Source organism: Helianthus annuus, chromosome 1 (genome assembly GCF_002127325.2).
Source record: "Helianthus annuus cultivar XRQ/B chromosome 1, HanXRQr2.0-SUNRISE, whole genome shotgun sequence".
In the NCBI taxonomy this organism is placed as follows: domain Eukaryota; kingdom Viridiplantae; phylum Streptophyta; class Magnoliopsida; order Asterales; family Asteraceae; genus Helianthus; species Helianthus annuus.
In genome coordinates this window covers 147,156,469-147,174,920 of record NC_035433.2, presented here as the reverse complement: position 1 = coordinate 147,174,920, position 18,452 = coordinate 147,156,469, and the positions used below count along the sequence as shown (strand labels likewise).

The 18,452-nt window shown below is 37.2% G+C and overlaps 2 protein-coding genes across 3 annotated transcripts; both read left to right on the top strand.

Annotated features, from left to right (window-relative positions):
* Positions 1-7,649: 7,649 nt before the first annotated feature.
* Positions 7,650-13,830, top strand: LOC118481090. Of its 2 annotated transcripts, none has more exons than XM_035976189.1 (5): positions 7,650-7,999; positions 10,696-10,860; positions 10,962-11,020; positions 11,863-13,032; positions 13,120-13,830. In XM_035976189.1, the coding sequence occupies exons 2-5, from the start codon at positions 10,746-10,748 to the stop codon at positions 13,660-13,662; spliced, it is 1,887 nt and encodes a 628-aa protein (XP_035832082.1). In that variant the 5' UTR covers positions 7,650-7,999; positions 10,696-10,745; the 3' UTR covers positions 13,663-13,830. The 2 variants fall into 2 exon arrangements, with proteins under 2 accessions (XP_035832082.1, XP_035832084.1); XM_035976191.1 differs by having other exon boundaries at positions 7,821-7,999; positions 10,703-10,860.
* A 307-nt stretch (positions 13,831-14,137) lies between these two features.
* LOC118481089 (disease resistance protein RGA2-like) lies at positions 14,138-17,715 on the top strand. The gene is made up of 2 exons (XM_035976188.1): positions 14,138-16,993; positions 17,410-17,715. The coding sequence occupies exons 1-2, from the start codon at positions 14,178-14,180 to the stop codon at positions 17,417-17,419; spliced, it is 2,826 nt and encodes a 941-aa protein (XP_035832081.1). The 5' UTR covers positions 14,138-14,177; the 3' UTR covers positions 17,420-17,715.
* Positions 17,716-18,452: the final 737 nt, after the last annotated feature.

The window sequence follows — 18,452 nt, the reverse complement described above, 5'->3', positions numbered from 1 at the left end:
TCCGCCGTAACCTACCGGCGATTCGGGTCGGGTTTCCTGCTACCTATCCATATATATCACCTTCTTCGGTTTCTCTTCAGCTTTAACTTCAGGTTTTTCCTCTGGCGTGACATCAGCAGGGACGACAACCGGCTAAGTAACCTCCGTTGGCACAATAGGCTCTTCAGTCGCCATTAACGAAGCTTGAAACAATGATATATGAAATGAATTTAGATCTACAAATGCTAATCGAGATGTGATTGATTGTTGTTGTTATTGGATTTAGTATTGTCTTGTTCCAAATCAAAGTGCTGAGATGACTCGTGATACGTGTTTGTTTGGTTTGGTCTGAAGTTGAATTTGTGGATTTGAATTTTTAGGGTTTGGATCAAGAGATGATGGGTTGCAGAAACTGAAATTAAAAAGGGAAAATGGTTTTGTAAGAGAGAGAGAGAGAGAGAGAGAGAGAGAGATAGTTAGTGTTGTTGTTCTTTGTAAGAGAGTGAAGGAATCAAAGACATTGGGTTGTGGTGGTGGGTTGAGATTACAGAGAATGAGAGAAAGAGAGAGAGAATTAAGATTTTCTTTTATTTTTCACTTTTGTAGATACAGTCCCTCAATAATAAGTGTTTACAAAATAACCCCTGGGAAGGTGAAATGACAAGTATGCCTTCATGTGCAATGCACATGACCATACTTAACCAAAAAATCTGACTGAGTTAGGCTCAAAGGACAAACTGTGCAAGATTTTAAAACATAAAGTACAAAACTCGTCAACTTTTACGCTAAAGGACAGCGCCTGCAATTTGATGTAAACATAAAGGAAAAAACTTGTAATTTACTCTTGTATATAATATAATCTTTTATTTGAGTGTACAAGACTAAAATGCCCCTCATGTGAGGGGCATGTGACCAAGATTTAACAGTTGAATTGGATGGAGTTAGAGGCAGGGAGTGAAATCATGAATTGCTTCAGAGATCAGGGAGTAAAATGGCCATTTTTAAAAGTTTGGAGCAAAACCGTTAAAGTGATCAAACCACAGGGAGCAAAACGGAAGTTTACTCTAATAAATACATGGGAAAAACCCAAGTTTCCATTACAATCTGTTTGTAGGGATAAACCCTAATTTATTGAAATAAAATTCTTTCTTATTTAGGTAACTTTTATAACCACTTTTCCAGGCCTTCAGTGCTCTCCAGCTGGCTTCTATTTGGCTTTCACATTTTGTTAACTGAAACGCGTTTTGAAAGTTTTATCAGCAAGAAATACTACCGAGTGCATCCCAGTTTAATCAAAACAAGCTTTTATATCTTTACAGTATTGAGAGCGATTACAATGTTTTTATCTACCCAATTACCACCCATGGTACTGTCAATCCTGACTTGTGGTCATGCTACTACTCACAGTGTAGTAACAAGTAATGTATACAAAACCCCAACATACCGACTGTAATTGTAGAACACATAGACTCAATCACTATTAATTATAAATTAAAACAATTGAGGTTTTGTAAAAACGGTTTGGTAGAAAAAGAGAATGACTCACTTTGCTATTTTAGATAATACTACCGCTTTCTGGTGACTTCCAGGTTATAATCTATTAAAATCAAACAACGTACACGTGTTAGTAGATAACCCAATTTACATTAGCTATACCCCTGAGACAAAACTCCAACGACTGAGTCAGGCAGAGCCTTAACATGCGTTACGGAGTTTTAGATCAATCGCGCAGAGTAACTAATACGTAACCGAGGGTTATAATACTTACAACGAGGCAGAGCTTCGCTTTTTAGGGCGTATAATACCCAAGTATTATAACACTATATGTGTCGAGAGAGAAAAAGAAATGAGCGAATGTGAATTGTGCCACTGCTGCCCTATTTATAGATGTTTTCGCAGTCCGTCGCGGGCCGCGAGGACCCTAGGCTTGGCGACTCACAACCGTAGACTTCACACGCGCTAGGACACGTGGCGGCCTGAGGAGTCGCCTGGTGTCACTCTGTCGCGCCCCGCGACAGATCCCAGAGAAGTCTGTTGCGCCCCGCGAGCGACACAAAATTTTATTTTTATTTGATTTTTATTAATATAAAGGTATTTTAAGGTTATTTTTCGTATACAGAGTGTATTTTAGGACGTTTAGGGTGTTTTAAGGGTTTTAGAAGAGTTGTTATAGTCATCTTCTTTTCCACAACTAATTTGCCTAATGACATAACCGAACGACATATGGTATGAATGAACGAACGTGTAAGGTTTAAGGTGTTTGAAGGAGATGGATTGATGGGCAAGGGCGTAGCTTTGTGCGGGCGGGAGGAGGCGGCCGACCCCCGAACTTTTCGCTCAGTAGTGGAGAGCATGTAGTTTTCGTATAGAAATTTTTGGGTATATACGTTTTTTACCCCCGGTTTTATATAAATTTTTTGGTATATACGTTTTCGACCCACCCGGTCGGAAATCTCAAGCTTCGCCACTGTTGATGGATGATAAAGTTGGTGGTGGGGTGACATCAATGCAAAGGAGAGATGAGTATTTTTTTTTTAAATAATAATAATAATAATAATAATAATAATAATTATTATTATTATTATTATTATTATTATTATTATTATTATTATTATTTGTAATAAAACGAATGATGAGTAAATCACTTTGAAGTAATTCAAAATGATAACAACGACAAAATGTAATCGAATACACCGATAGGTAAGTTTTGCAAGTATTTATATGAGTGTAATACAAAATCGAATACACCGATAGGTAAGTTTTGCAAGTATTTATATGAATGTAATTCAAAACAATAACCACGACAAAATGTAATCGAATACACCGATAGGTAGCTTTTGAAAGTTTATTATATCATATTAAAACACTTTTTTTTAATATATACAATAATCAAATGTGTATAGTTAAATACATTTTAATATGATGTGCATCTACATTTCATACCGATAATCATTTGATTTATGTTGTCATACCGTGTGTGTCATCTTCAATTGTTACTTTTAACTAGAAAGAATAAAAAAGAAAAACTAAATAGCCAAACTAATAATTATTATATACATACAGAGCCGTCTCTGAGAACTATCAAAAAAAATTAGGCCTCGGGCGACAAAAAAGAAAAAAAAATTGAGCCCAAAATTGTGGTTAAGAGGAAATGAATTAAAAAAATAAAACCTTAGTGCTAAAGCCAAGACTTGAACTTGAGACTTATATATTATCTTGAGATGTTTTTCCACTCCACAACCAACATTTTTTTGCATAATAAGTGAATGCATATATTAAATATATAATTTAGTATATATATAAAAGCTTATAAAAATTTTCGGGCCCTTTAAAAAATTGGGCTTTAGGCGACGACACGGGTTGGCCAGCCCAAGAGCCGGCCCTGTATACATATATGTATTAACTATTCTAATTCTTGCAACTCATACAAACGAGTTAAATGCTTGGTTGGTCCCTGTGGTTTGCAAAAATTTCATACTTGGTCCTAGTGGTTTACTAATTACACGCGTGGTCCCAAAAGTTGTTAAAAATGAACTCGGTTGGTCCCCTTACCTAACTTCTGTTAAATTTCTCAGTTAACTATATATGAAATGACTATATTACCCTTAAACAATTAAAAATCTAAAACTAAAAATTAAACACAACCTGCATCTTTATCACCATCATCATCTTCATCACCAACCCTAGTCTCACCCTAACCATCATCATCCGACAGGTCTAGGGCCTGTCACCGCCGCCCTCTTTGTCCCTCTCATCTCTTCTTCTTCTATACCCCAACCTCCACCATTACCCACCTACATTATCTCACCACCATTCATCATCTGCAAATCACGGTCACCTCACCTCCGGGCTCCGACCACCGGCAATCACATCGTCGTCAGTAACCACCATCCCTCGTCTCCAGCCTCACTCTTAAATATACCGACCCACCCTTGTTCACCTATTTCAGATCTGCAACTTCAGGTCCAACCAATCACCATCAGGCAACTGTGAAACATGTAGGGATGTCGATCGGACTAGGTGGTGGTCGACTGTGAACTAGGGATGTCGATCGGAGTGGAGGTGGCATGCTTGTTTTCTGGATACTCATCTCACTGAAAGGTGATCAAGGAACTACTGGAAATATGTAGTTTCACTTTGATGTTTAATCTTTTATACTTGATGTTTACTTTGCTTCATAATATCCAAATTCCATTTTATGTGGACTTGTGTTACATGGTTTCGTGTAATACACTGCTGTTGCCTCTTGGTGTTGTTTATGTGGCTAACAGAATTATCTGATATGTGATTAAAAAAATTGATACATTTGCCAAGATTCCTAATTTATATTTATAAAACTGTAATGAATAAAAGTCTGCTGAAAAGGGAAGAAGGGGGTGGGGCGCAATTAAAAGGCAGGGTAGGTAATTATTTTTTGTTTTGTTTTTTCTTATATGTGACGGTGGTGGTGGTGGGCTTACAATAGAGATGAAGGCGGTGGGTTGAAGGTGATAATGGAGGTGGTGGTGGGTTGAAGGTGGAGATGATGGTGGTGAGTGGTGAAAGGAGGAAGAAGATTAGGGGTGTACTTCATAAATCTGAAAGTTGAAGATGTGTTAAAATGAGGAAGAAGGTGAAGGTGGGATGGGTGGGGCCCATTTATTTTTATTTTTTTAATCTTAGGGGTAAAACAGACATTTCACACACATTTAACTGGAAAATTTAACAAAGGTTAGTGATAAGGACCACCCGAGTGCAAAAATTGCAACCACTGGGACCAAATGTGTAATTAGTGAACCCTTAGGACCAAGTCTGGAATTTTCTTCACACCGTGAATGCCCCACACCACCCTTACACTTTTCTCTTTCTTCACAATGTGAATTCCCCCACACCACCCTTACACTTTTCTCTTTCTTCACACTGTGAATTCCCCCACACTACCCTTCCTTCATGCCATTTTCACACCCCATCTCATCACCTTAGAGCATACGTAGTGGGGCGGTATGACACCCCATAGCGCCGCCATGGCGTCGCCCACACCGAAACGCAGGGCGCTATGGCCGGAGATGGCTGCCATGGTGCGATGGAGATGGCGCCGTTATTCTGGTTCCTTTCCAACATTCCACCAATCAGAAACAAGCAATTTTTTTATATTAATTAATAAAGTTGAAAATTATTAAATAGGTAATGATGGGTAGGAGCTTTATGACTACGGGCTCTAGTGATATAACGCCCCATAAAGCCCCCGTGTGACGTGGCACGACACGTGTCGCATAACACCCCACAAGGGGCTTTATGACTACGGATGGCCTTATGGTGTTTAACTCCTGTTCATGCCAGCAAGGCTTCAACATGATCGGGACATTACGCATGATCTAAAAAGCATAAATTTATAGTAAGCTAATCTTAAGTCACTTAATCGGTCCTCATGCCAAAACATTTGAGATTATATAGCTAAAGTGTACAATTTTGATATTTTAAAACAACCGGTTATTTCTAAATAATGTCGTGTGTTAACATCATATCATCCCTTAAAAATGTTTTAATTAAATTTTGTTTTTTCTTTTTTTTATTATTTTTTAATTTATGTTACAATCTTAGAATGACAACATTACTTATTTTATAATTCTTTCCTTAATATATGCTCTTACTTCAAATGTATATTTAAGTCAACTAATATTTTTGATTAAATAACATCTACTAAACATTTCCACAAAATACGCTTGTACTTTAAATATATCTTTAATATATAGTTTATAATGATAATGATATCTTTGAATTAAACCATACCAAAAACATATTTTTATATAAAAAAAATATTTTGGATTTGTAATGATAATCACATTTTTAAATTAAATTACCAAATTCATGTTCATGTTACTGTAATAAATGTTTAAGGTGTATATTAATATTCAGGTTAACGAAGATTACCATAGACTTCAATATATACTCGCTTCCAAATTCGATTTGCAAAATAAATGATTCATAAAATTGTGAATCCTTTTATATCATTTGCAAAACAAACGATTTTTTGACAGGCTTAAATTATACCAAATCCGTCTTCAACAGGGCTTGAATCCTTTATCTCAATGAGAGCAACACTATATTAACTCTAATGATTTTGCCAATTGAATCCAACCCTTGCAAAACAAATGATTTTGAAGGGCATATCTTAACTTTAAGGGGAACAACAACATATTAACACATTAACACCTTAACATCAAAAGCTTTGTTAATTGGACCGAACCCTTGCAAAACAAATGAATTTAAAGGAAACTTCATAGTCGATGCAACTATATAGAAACTTTTTTGGTGTATTTAATGAAAATATGAAAATTATTTTATTACCACATTGACAAAAGATGTAAAAACAGTTAAAAAGCTTTCTGAAGGGGTATGGTCCCAAATCTTGCGCCGACCATACAAGTTGAGCTCAGGTCGCGCGCGAGGCCGTACCCAAATAGACCAAATCTGACAGTTCTGTCCACAAGAGTCTTGATTTCCCGGACCTTGCGACGACTATAAGGGTTTACCCCTTGTCGCGCACGAGGCCAATAACAAGACAATCATTTCTGACACTTAGCTCCTTATACAAATAGCTTAGCTCCCCTGACCTTGCGCCGACTGCACGGGTTTATCCAGGTCGTGCGCGAGGACGAGAAGCGCAGGAAAACATCGTACAGTACAGAAAGTACGATTGACAAAGCAGTGGGCCAATAGGCTCTCAACAGACTGTAATCTATCCTGCTGCACGATGTGCAATCGTGCAGGGGACAAGAAGTATACAAGGGCACGCACGTGGCACCAATCAGCGTGCGCCGACCACTGCTCCTTGATCTCCACCTAACTGCTGATGACAGACCAGACAATAAGGACAGCCGTCAGGACACGTGGATCCATTCAGCGTGCGCCAGCTACGCCCTCGCCTGGAATCACTAACGGTCGTGACAGGGGAGGCAGGACGAATATTCCTTCACAACTCACCTCAGCTATAAATAGAGAACTTCACCTCCAAGTTTAAGGATCACTCTTGCTCTCTCACTTAAAACACACACTTTTATCCTCAAAACAAGTTCTTATTCTCACGCCGGAGGTTGGTTACAAGGAGAACCCCCTATCCTCCTCCTTGTAACGAGCTTCACAGTGTGTTGATTGTTTTGCAGGATTGACATAGCTGTTTATCGAGTTCAGAGGAAGATTAACCTTATTTGGACGAGACACGAACCACAAGCTAACCCGGATTAGTTTGGTGTTTCTTCACTTCCTAAAAAATGCTGATTACGATGAGAGTTGTTAAACACTTTAGAAGTGGGTTAGGTAATAATTACTATGATCAAAAGATTACAAGTTTGTGAGATAATTATCGAATAGACCTACTTATCTTACTGCGATCTACAAACAATCAATTTTTATTATTTAACCCGTGTAATATACACCACCATAACATAAGAAAATAATAAATATTTAATGATTTTCTTATGCCTAATATTTTATTATTAAATAAAAAAGTGAAACGCAATGATTATAAAAGTTTTCCTGATGGGACCATCATATCCCCACTGCTCCCTGTGTAACCTTCCCTCCAAGACTATCCGTTTACGCATTCAACTGTAACAAATGTTATTTTCAAGTAAAAAACTTATGGAAGAGACGTTATAAAAAGGAAAAAATAAAAACACAATCTTTTTCTTGATTTGCAAATAACTTTTTCCCCTTAAAAGTCAGATTAAAATTTATAAAAAAGTAATAAAATCTTTTACAAATAGTTTTGTAACTTTTTATATTGCAAGAATCCAACCAATTTGTTGACCCCAATGACACCATTTAATACCCCTTTTATTTTATTAAATTATTAAAGCATGTGACCACTTAAAAACCCAATACTACACTTCATCAATAATGTTCTAAATTCTCTCAAAATCTAGGCATTCTGCAATTCAGTTCCTTCCTTTTTGTTTCTATATGGTTTTATCTTCAGGGCATTAAAGAAAGTGAAAAGACTGATACCCTCATTTGTAGATCTTGAATGCTTCAAGTTCATGTAAGTTTTTACTGATTTGGGTTTGTTTTATTTCATGAATTCTTGAAAATATCATGTGGGTTATGAATTGTATGTTTGTTTTGATCTGGGTTTGTAAGTTTCAAGTGTAAAGTTTGTTTTTTTTTTGGTCACTCATGTGGGTTATGAATTGTATGCTTGTTTTGATCTGGGTTTTTGAGTTTCAAGTGTAAAGTTTCTGTTTTTTTGGTCAAAAGTCAATGGTGAAAATTTTTCACTAATTTGGCCATTTGGGTTTGTTTTATTTCATGAATTCTTGAAAATGTGATCTGGGTTATGAATTTTATGCTTGTTTTGATCTGGGTTTGTAAGTTTCAAGTGTAAAGATTCTGTTTTTTTGGTCAAAAGTCAATGGTGAAAAATTTTCACTAATTTGCCCATTTGGGTTTGTTTTATTTCATGAATTTTTTGAAATGTCATCTGGGTTATGAATTTTATGCTTGTTTTGATCTGGGTTTGTAAGTTTCAAGTGTAAAGTTTCTGTTTTTTTGGTCAAAAGTCAATGGGGAAAAATTTTCACTGATTTGGCCATTTGGGTTTGTTTTATTTGATGAATTCTTGAAAATGTCATCTGGGTTATGAATTTTATGCTTGTTTTGATCTGGGTTTGTAAGTTTCAAGTGTAAAGTTTCTGTTTTTTTGGTCAAAAGTCAATGGTGAAAATTTTTCACTGATTTGGTCATTTGGGTTTGTTTTATTTCATGAATTCTTGAAAATGTCATCTGGGTTATGAATTTTATGCTTGTTTTGATCTGGGTTTGTAAGTTTCAAGTGTAAAGTTTCTGTTTTTTTGGTCAAAAGTCAATGGTGAAAAATTTTCACTGAGTTGGTCATTTGGGTTTGTTTGTTTTTTTTTTTTTTTTTTTTTTTTTATCTAATGAATTCTTGAAAATGTGATCTGGGTTATGAATTTTATGCTTGTTTTGATCTGGGTTTGTAAGTTTAAAATGGAAAGTTTGTGCCTTTTTTTTTTGTTGAAAGTCAATTAGTCAATGGTGAAGACTTTGAGGTGTTGATCAGTACTGCTGTTTGGAATATCTAGGGTTTAATTTGTTCCAATTTGTACCAATGCAGCTAAATTATGAGTCTTTTTGTTGAATTATTGGATATTTGATCTGGGATTTGGTGATTTTGATTGTTTTTATTTGTGATTATGAGTTAAAATCTTGAAATTGAGCCCTGTTTACTTGAAGAAAATTTGGTAAAACTTTTATCTGTGGTTTATCAGTTTATGATCTGGTTGTAGCTGAAATCTTTGGTGTTTTAGTAGAAAATGATGGTGATGTACTGGCGAAGCTTGAGATTTCCGACCGGGGGGTCGAAAACGTATATTCCCAAAAATTTCTACAAAACGGGGGGTCGAAAACGTATATACCCAAAAATTTCGATACGAAAACTACATACTCTCCACTACTGAGCGAAAAGTCGCGGGGGGGGGGGGGGGGGGGCCCTCCCGCCTCCACTATCCTTTGCCCATGGATGTACAATGGAATTCATGTTTTACATGCTTTAGTTGACTACTTTAGGCTTACTGAATGTTTGACTTTGAAAATTAGAGTCAACCTTTTGGCTTTGGAATTTTGCACAATTTACATTCTCATCAGAATGATTTGGTTGCACCATGTGAAAATTCTTGAACTTTTCATACCACAATACACACTTACACACCTAATACAAGAATATTTTATATTACTAAAAAGTTTTGAGTTTGACCCTAGAAAGTCAAAAGTTTTCTAGAGGATCACATGTATACTTTGCAAGCAACCCTGAAGGTTTGGTTGGTGGAAATCACTTAATCAATAGATTGTTTTGTTAGACGGATGAATCAATATGTTTGACGCGTTTCTAAGCAATTGAGCCCATGATTTGTGCATAAGTTTTAAAATTTCATAATTTCCGATTCTTTGAAAGCTTAGACCATGTGTAATGGTACACATGAATAATGCCCCCACCCATGGGCATTGTGCGACACGTGTCATCCCAGTCAGCAAAGGGGCATTATGGGCGTTTTTCACAAATGGGCGTAGTGAGATAATGCCCAATAATGCCCCATCAATGATTACCCAATTATTATTTTCTTGTTTTTTTTTTAATTTAAAATTAATTGTATTTGACATGGAAAAAACTCATTGGCCAAACATTTTGAAGAGAGGGACATTTGAGCGTGTTTTAAAGCACGCCTGGGGGGGGGGTTTGGTTAAATCATGCCGGAAAACGCCATGGAGGGGTGGGGGACAGGCATGTTTGGGCGTGTTTGGGGGGGGGGGGGACGCCGGAGCAGACGCCCATTACGGACGGTCTTATAGTAAATTATAAAAAAGTTATGTCTTTTTAGTTTTTACACCACATGATCAAAATGTACTTACTTCTAAACATTTCTGTTGCAAGAGAAATGTTTCGTCCTGTTTTATGTAACGTACTTTCGGTTTTGTACCGTTGTAGCTAAAATAGTCACATGACAACCATGCCACTAAAACGCGGTGCTACGCCAACATGTTTAACCTGCTATAGAATGCTATTTGCAAACAATTGTGAAAATTGAAAGTGTGTTGACATAGTGGGAAAACAAACAATTTTTTCTTGCATATAATGACAAAAGCGGTTTTAACGTACTAAAACCTGCCTACCCATTCTTTATATAATTCCTTTGGTTATGATTATGTTTTAATACTTTGTAGTTTGCAGAAGTTATTTGGTTCCGGGATAACGTCCTAAAACCGATGCAAACATGAGAGTTGCGAAACAAGGTTCCAAGGGCGAAGGAGGTCGCGGTTTTCACCATTTGTTCGATTGGAACTCGAAGCCGAATAAGAAGTTGGTCTCCAAAATCGCCAGTTTATCAGGTATTCTTATCTCAATATTCAATAAAAGCCGTTTTGTGCATTTTGACTTTAGTCAGCTTTGACTTTCTGTTTTTTTAACCTTGAATTTTAAATTCATATAGTACAACCGCAGCAGAAAGCGAGCGTCGATACAAACATGCAGATCACTCAGTATCATCCGGTATGAATTATTACATATCATCCAGTTTAGGGTGTTTATATTAAAGTTAGAGTTAATTGCCTGGATGGTCCCTGTGGTTTCACGTTTTTTCACATTTAGTCCTCACCTTTTGGAAATAGCAAGTATGCTCCCTATGGTTTGTCATTTTGTTACTCGGATAGTCCCCTGACATTTACTCAGGGGACTATCCGAGTAACAAAATGACAAACCATAGGGAGCAAACCTGCTATTTCCAAACTAACTGACATCTACTCAGGGGACTATCTGAGTAACAAAAAAACAAACCATAGGGAGCATACCTGCTATTTTAAAAAGGTGGGGACTAAACGTGAAAAAATGTGAAACCACAGGGACCATCCGGGCAATTAACTCTTAAAGTTAAGAGTAAAATGCATTTTGGCCGGTTTTGCAACTTCGTCCAAAGGTTTGTTTTTCTGCATATGGATCTAATAGGTTTGAAATCTTGTCATTTTCATCCGGCTCATTAACTCCATCCATTTTTCTTCGTTAAGTCAAATGTATTTCCATCTTTTTTGTTAACTTAAAGGGCAGTTCAGTCTTTGTCAGGGGCATTCGGTCTTTTCACATAAAGTGAAAAGACCGAGGAGTTGCCTTTAAGTTAGCAAAAAAGACGGAAATACCCCTGACTTAACGAAAAAAAGGATGGAGTTAACGAGCCGGATGAAAATGGCAAGATTTCAAACTATTTGGATCCAAATGCGGAAAGCCAAACCTTTGGACGAAAGTCGCTAAGCTGGCCAAACCTCAGGGACGAAAATGACATTTTACTCTAAACTTAACGTGATAATATTAAATTTGTGAATTTATATATATATATATAGGTGATTGAAGATTATACAACAAGTAGTTTAATTCTTAAAGGCTGCACATCATCACTAATCGATGAAGATGATAACGGTAAATCCCCCGGGGTGGTTGCTAGGCTTATGGGATTGGATTCTTTCCCGACTTCAAATTCGTTCGACACACAGTCAAAGTCAAACCGATTTTTCGACACTCGATCTAGGCAAGATTCTTCTGCATTACATGTAGGAAAAGTCTCGGAACTTGAACAGAAAGACAATCGTCAAGTTGAGCAAAAACGTAATATCATCGAGAAGTTTCAAACCGAAAGTTTACCGCCAAAATCAGCTCGATCTGTTATCATTACTCAACACAAACTCGTATCTCCAATCAAGAGCTCGGGATTCGTGTCTTTAAACGATCCGACGCGTATAATGGAAGCAGCGTCAAGAATACCGCTTGTTGGGTCAACTTCGGTTGACGTTTCTAATCGAAAACTGTCTCCTACAAGGCCCGTGGAGTCAAACGCTGCTAGGAAGCTTAAAGGGCAATCAATGAACAAAAGTTGGGACGGATGTTTAGAACAAAAAGACGGGAAAAAGTCGGTTTCTTTAGCTATTCAGGCGAAAGTCAACGTTAAAAAACGACAGGGTTTCACTTTGAACGGAGCAAAATCTCCGAACAATCAACCAGTTGGTGAAAAGAACACACTCAAGAAACCTGCTACAAACAAAGTGCTCAAACCGAACAATAAAAAGCAGAATTGTGTACCCGATAGAGTAAAATCTCCCGCAAAATCTTCGGCATCTTCTATGCATACACAATCTAGAAAACCGGTTTTTGATAAGCGCTCGGTGGCTGTAATCCCGGCGAACAAAACAGTCGATCGAAGGAAACGTTTAACCGAAGATGTTAAAAACAAGGGTGATGCTAAACAAGATAGAAACGGAAAAATTGCAGCTAAATCTAATGGAATGGATGTTATTTCGTTTACATTCACATCTCCAATTTCCCGATCGACGGATAAGATTAACCGAAATAGTTTGAGTTCAGCAACCGGAGGTGGTTCGTTAAGTACCCTTTTGGATCAACAACTACGGGAGTTAACCGCCATGAGTCCAGCTTCGGTTTATCACGAATCGAGAATCACGAGAACGATAATCTTCCAAGACAAAAGAAACCAAGACGGAACCAGTAAAGACGCTCAAGTATGTCACGTTGTTATGTGTGTTAGTGTATATGGTTAACGCAGTTTATTACAGTTGATTTATCTTTGACTTGTGTGATGTTTTTAGGTAGCGGGTCAAGAATTCGGTGCAGTTTTCTCAACGATACTGACGAAAACCGAAGCTGATCCCGAATCATTTGGCAATGAGTCAGAACGCGTGTACATAAAGAACATACTTACAAACATCGAGTCGATGTTTGAGGATTTTACGTTAAACAGGACCAGCAAGATTGTGAACCCACATCTGTTTGATCAACTAGAAGCTCAAAAACCGGTTTTTGACAAGAAACACGAGACGAAGTTAAGGCGTAAGCTCGTGTTTGACTGTGTGAGCGAGTGCGTTGACTCGAGATGTGCGGTTTGGTTAAGAGGTTTAGCAGTTGTAACAAGAAAAGACCGGTTGGTTGAAGATGTGTGTAATAAGGTCAATGAGTGGGAACAGATGAAAGATTGTATGGTGGATGAGCTTGTTGACAAGGATATGAGTTGTGGTCAACATAAAAAGTGGCTCGATTTTGACTTGGAAGCGTTTGAAATCGGAGTTGAGATTGAGGGGCGACTACTTGGGTCGTTAATCGATGAGGCTATTGTTGATATGTTGGTATCGTAGGTATGATCGAATGCACAAAATCTTGTTGATTGATCTTAAGTTTATGGTTTTTTTTATGCCAAGATAGTATTTATTTTTGTAAATTAATTTCAAGAAATTCGATGTTTTAGGCTTTTCGGTTGATTTTGTTGTGAATTCTTTTTGAATGATAATAAGCAAATTCATGTATATGGTATTGATCAATGATGCAGTTGTTTTGTTTCAATGTTTTCATAATCAGAACACTTATCAAATAGGCTCATTGATCGCAATGGCGAAGCTTTATGGGGCCCAGAGGGTGCCCCGCCCCCTGTCTTTCGCTGCGTAGTGTAATAAAACTAAAACATGAGACATACCTAACTTAACCAAAATGCAATGGCTAAAGTGAAAGGAAGGAATAAAGTGAAAGCAAGGAATAAAGTGAAGACTCATACCTATCAATTGTCTCTTAATTTCTTCACCATCTTGCTTTGGTTCTAAAACATAAATTCTTTTGTATGATCCATCTCTGATTCTAATATTTAGAAATAGTAATCATGGGAGATGCGGCTGTTTCGGCCCTTGTGACAGAGGTGGTGGGGAGGCTGACGTCTGAACTTATCAAAGAGTTCAATCTGCTTTGGGGACTCGAAGATGATATTTCGAGTCTCAAGGATGATTTTGAGCAGATCCAAGCTGTTCTTCAAGACGCAGAAGAGAAACGTGTCAAGAATAACGCTGTAGAGGTATGGCTTAAGCGTCTCAGATCAGCATCCTTGAAGGTAGAAAATGTGTTGGACGACATCTCAACTGAAGCTTTGCTACAACGTCTATACAAAGAAAGGGGCTTCAAACACAGGGTAAGAGCCTTCTTCTCCTCCGATCATAATCAACTTATGTTCCGTGTAAGGGTTGCTCACAGAGTTAGAGTCCTAAGAAGAAAACTGGATGCCGTTGCATCCCATAGATCTAGGTTAGGTTTGTCACATAGTGATGTGAGTCGTGTAGATGTTGGCGTTGTAGTTGAGATGCCAGATAGGGAAACTAGCTCTCTTATACATGATTCTTCAGTGATCTTCGGAAGAGATGAAGAGATGGAGAAGGTTACTAGAACAATATGTGACAAAGATTTAGGAAAACATGAAGATGGTAAGATTCGGGTGTATGGTATATGGGGTATGGGAGGTCTGGGAAAGACTACTCTTGCTCAGTTAGTCTACAACCATGAAAGGGTGACTAAATGTTTCGAGTTGAGATGTTGGGTATACGTGTCTCAAAACTTCCAAGTTAAAGACACAGTAAAAAGAATCATCGAATCCATTGATGGACGTGGGTGTACACTTACAACCCTAGATACGTTGCAAGATTCCCTTCGAAGTAAGTTAACGGGAAAGAAATTTTTAGTTGTACTAGATGACGTTTGGATTGAAGATGGTGAAAAGAGTAAGTGGGACCAATTAAGTGAAATATTAAGTTGTGGGGCTGAAGGAAGTATGGTTGTGACGACAACACGATTCCAAACGACTAGTCGAATGATGGCCAAGGTTCCCGAGTTACAACATGAACTCGGATGCTTATCTGAAAAGGACTCGTGGTTATTGTTCAAGAAGTTTGCATTTGCAAAAGGAAGAGAATGGGACAACATAAGTGAGCTAGAGCCTATCGGAATGGAGATAGTTAAGAAATGTCAAGGACTGCCTTTGGCAGTGAAGACATTGGGTAGCTTAATGTGGTCAAAAAGCAGTAGCAATGATTGGAAACGTGTGAAAGACAACCACATATGGGAGTTGCAAGAAAGTAAGGTCTTGCCTGCGTTGAAGTTAAGTTATGATACCTTGCTTCCACATTTAAAGAGATGTTTTGCTTATTGTTGTTTGTTTCCTAAAGGCTATGAGATGGAGAAGGATGTATTGATTTCGGTGTGGGCATCTAACGGTTTAATTCCACCTAGAGGAGAAAACGACTTGTATGTGCTTGGGGAAGAAATTTTAAATTGTTTGGTTTGGAGGTCCTTCTTCCAGGTTGGCAGATTCTCTAATGAGTATAAAATGCATGATCTGATGCACGACCTGGCAGAGGATGTGATGGGAGATGATTGTTTAGTTATACAACCTGGTAGGGAGGCTAGAATCACAAATGAGGTACTTCATGTGAGCTCGTCATGTCCGGATGAAAAGTTCCAATTTTCGTCTGAGGATTTAGAAAAGTTAACGTCATTAAAGTCTATATTCATGTTTGGGTATAAATATCAACGTGACATTCGCCAGATTTGCAACCACATGTATCAAAGAGTATTATACTTGTGTGAGATAGGGTTAAGTGCGTTACCCGAATCAATTTGCAAACTCAAACATCTGAGATACTTGAATTTATCTGGTTCGCGTATAGAAGTTTTACCGAAGTCAATTATGTATCTCCAAAACTTGCAGTACTTGATATTATCATACTCAGATATAAAAGTTTTACCAGAGTCGATTGTTTATCTCCAAAACTTGCAAGTGTTGATTTTGTGTGGTTGTTTTGAACTGTGTAAGTTTCCTGAAGGCCTGAGATACATGAGTTCTCTTCAACATTTGGACCTCAAGGACACTTTTAATCTGATGCATTTGCCTTTAGGAGTCCAAGAACTAACTAGTCTCAAATGGCTTCCATGGTTTCCTGTTGGTAACGAGAGTGGGGCTAAAATAGGGGAATTGGGGGGTCTAAATCTTCTCAAGAGGCTGGGGATAACAAAACTTGAGAACGTTGGAGGTTTAAGTGAGGCCAAGAGTGCCAACCTCAAATGCAAATCAAATCTGTCTGTTTTGCGTTTAGAATGGAATGAGTTTCATATGAATGAACACGATGAAGAGGTACTTGAGGGACTAGAACCAAATCCATGTCTCACGGAATTGGTTATATCTCGTTACATGGGAAAGAATATTTCTCCAAGTTGGATGGTCAACTTAAATAACTTGGTTAGAATTCATGTTTCTGGGTGTTTGAACTGTGAGTGTATTCCAGCACTTGGGAGATTACCCAGTCTTAGGAGCATCAAGTTGCAGTTCATGACGTCTTTAAAGTGTTTCCATGATGACAACACAAACAAGTCAGGAGACACCACCACTATGTTTCCTTCTTTACAAAATCTGGACATTGGTTTCTGTCCTTGTTTGGAAACCTTACCAAGTAACCTTCCAAAGCTCAAGGTTTTAAGATTAAGAAACTGCTATGAATTAGTTTCTCTACCGGATGAGATTCAAAGTTTCAAAGACCTGAATGAACTTGTGATAACGGATTGTAAACATCTATCTGAAAGGTATGAAAAAGAGAAGGGTGTGGATTGGCCTAAAATTTCTCACATTCCCAATATCCGTATCGATCCTCCTCCAAGGTAGCGTTATTTTTCTCCCTCTCAAACTTTTATACTTAATGAACCAGACTTGATTTCATTTTAAATGTCATTTTTTGAAAATTGATTGGTTAGCCAAACTTGAGCTTATTTCATTTCTTTATCAAAAGAATAGAACTGGAAGTTTCTAAACTTTATAAACGAATGACTAAAGTATTTGGTTTTCTCATCCTCTTATTTAATTTCGTTTTTTTATTTCCTCAATTTTCATAAATATCAGTATTGTCGTAGAGTGGAATAAAATGCTTAATTTTTGCTACCATAATAATATTTAAAAAAAATAACTGATTCCATATATAATATAATACTATAAAATATTATGTTTGTTTCATTATGCTTATAGATAACAAAAGTTCATTTAATCTATTTTAATTTTTATTTCGTGACTTTATATTTAGAGGATGGTGATAAAGAAGATGAAGATAAGATTGATGGGATTAAAGAGACCAACGAATGATGGCAATTGGTGACTTAACTTGAGAATGGGTAATTACACACAATGTGGTATAAACGCTTGGTACATTTACTTAATTAAATTTGCGGTATAAACGCTTGGTACATTTTGAAGCCGGGTAATTACACACAATGTGGTTCCTAGTTATCTTTGTAATTTTCTTTTGAAGCTTTGCAATTAAATAATGTGTGTGATTGAATGTATCATTTGAAACACCTTTTTATTCCAGTTATATGTACAGATCATGTCATTAGAGACCAACCATGTTACATCGATGAATAACTTAAGACCAATTTTGTAGTTTCAAATAAATATGTATCAAAGTTGTAATATGAACATGCCACAGAGCCTAACCGTGTAATTAATCCTAGTCTAAAGTTTTTATTTACAAAACCGGTCCAAATTCTTTATTTGGATTTAAAAGTCCAGTTGAAAACTTTTAAAGTCTAGCATATTTAAAAGATAGTCCAGCAGCCCAGCAACTGTGAGGAACTGAGGGGGTGCCGACCCCATAATTTTTAGTTTACTTCTGAAAACATAGGTTTTGACAGCTTGCATATGAACTTACAAATTTGAAAATATAATACAAAATTCATAAATCAAAGGAATGCATCAATTTAACGACATACAACATAAATTTACAACTTGCTCGACTTAACAGGTCCCATTTCCTTTGCTTTAGCCCTTAGCAAGTGTTTTTGAACCTTTCCCGTAGCGGTTTTCGGCAACAAACCGAAAACAATCGATTTCGGGACCCAATAACCCGGCATGTTCTCGCGACAAAACTTCATTCTATCTTTCGCGACTTTACCTTCATCGGATTTGTCTACCTCGGTTTTCAACGTCACAAAAGCACATGGGGATTCACCCCATCTTTCATCGGGTCGAGCCACTACTGATGCCTCGACAATTAGTGGGTGTTGATATAAAGTATTTTCGACTTCGACACTACTTATATTTTCACCACCTGAATCCTTTGACCGGTAT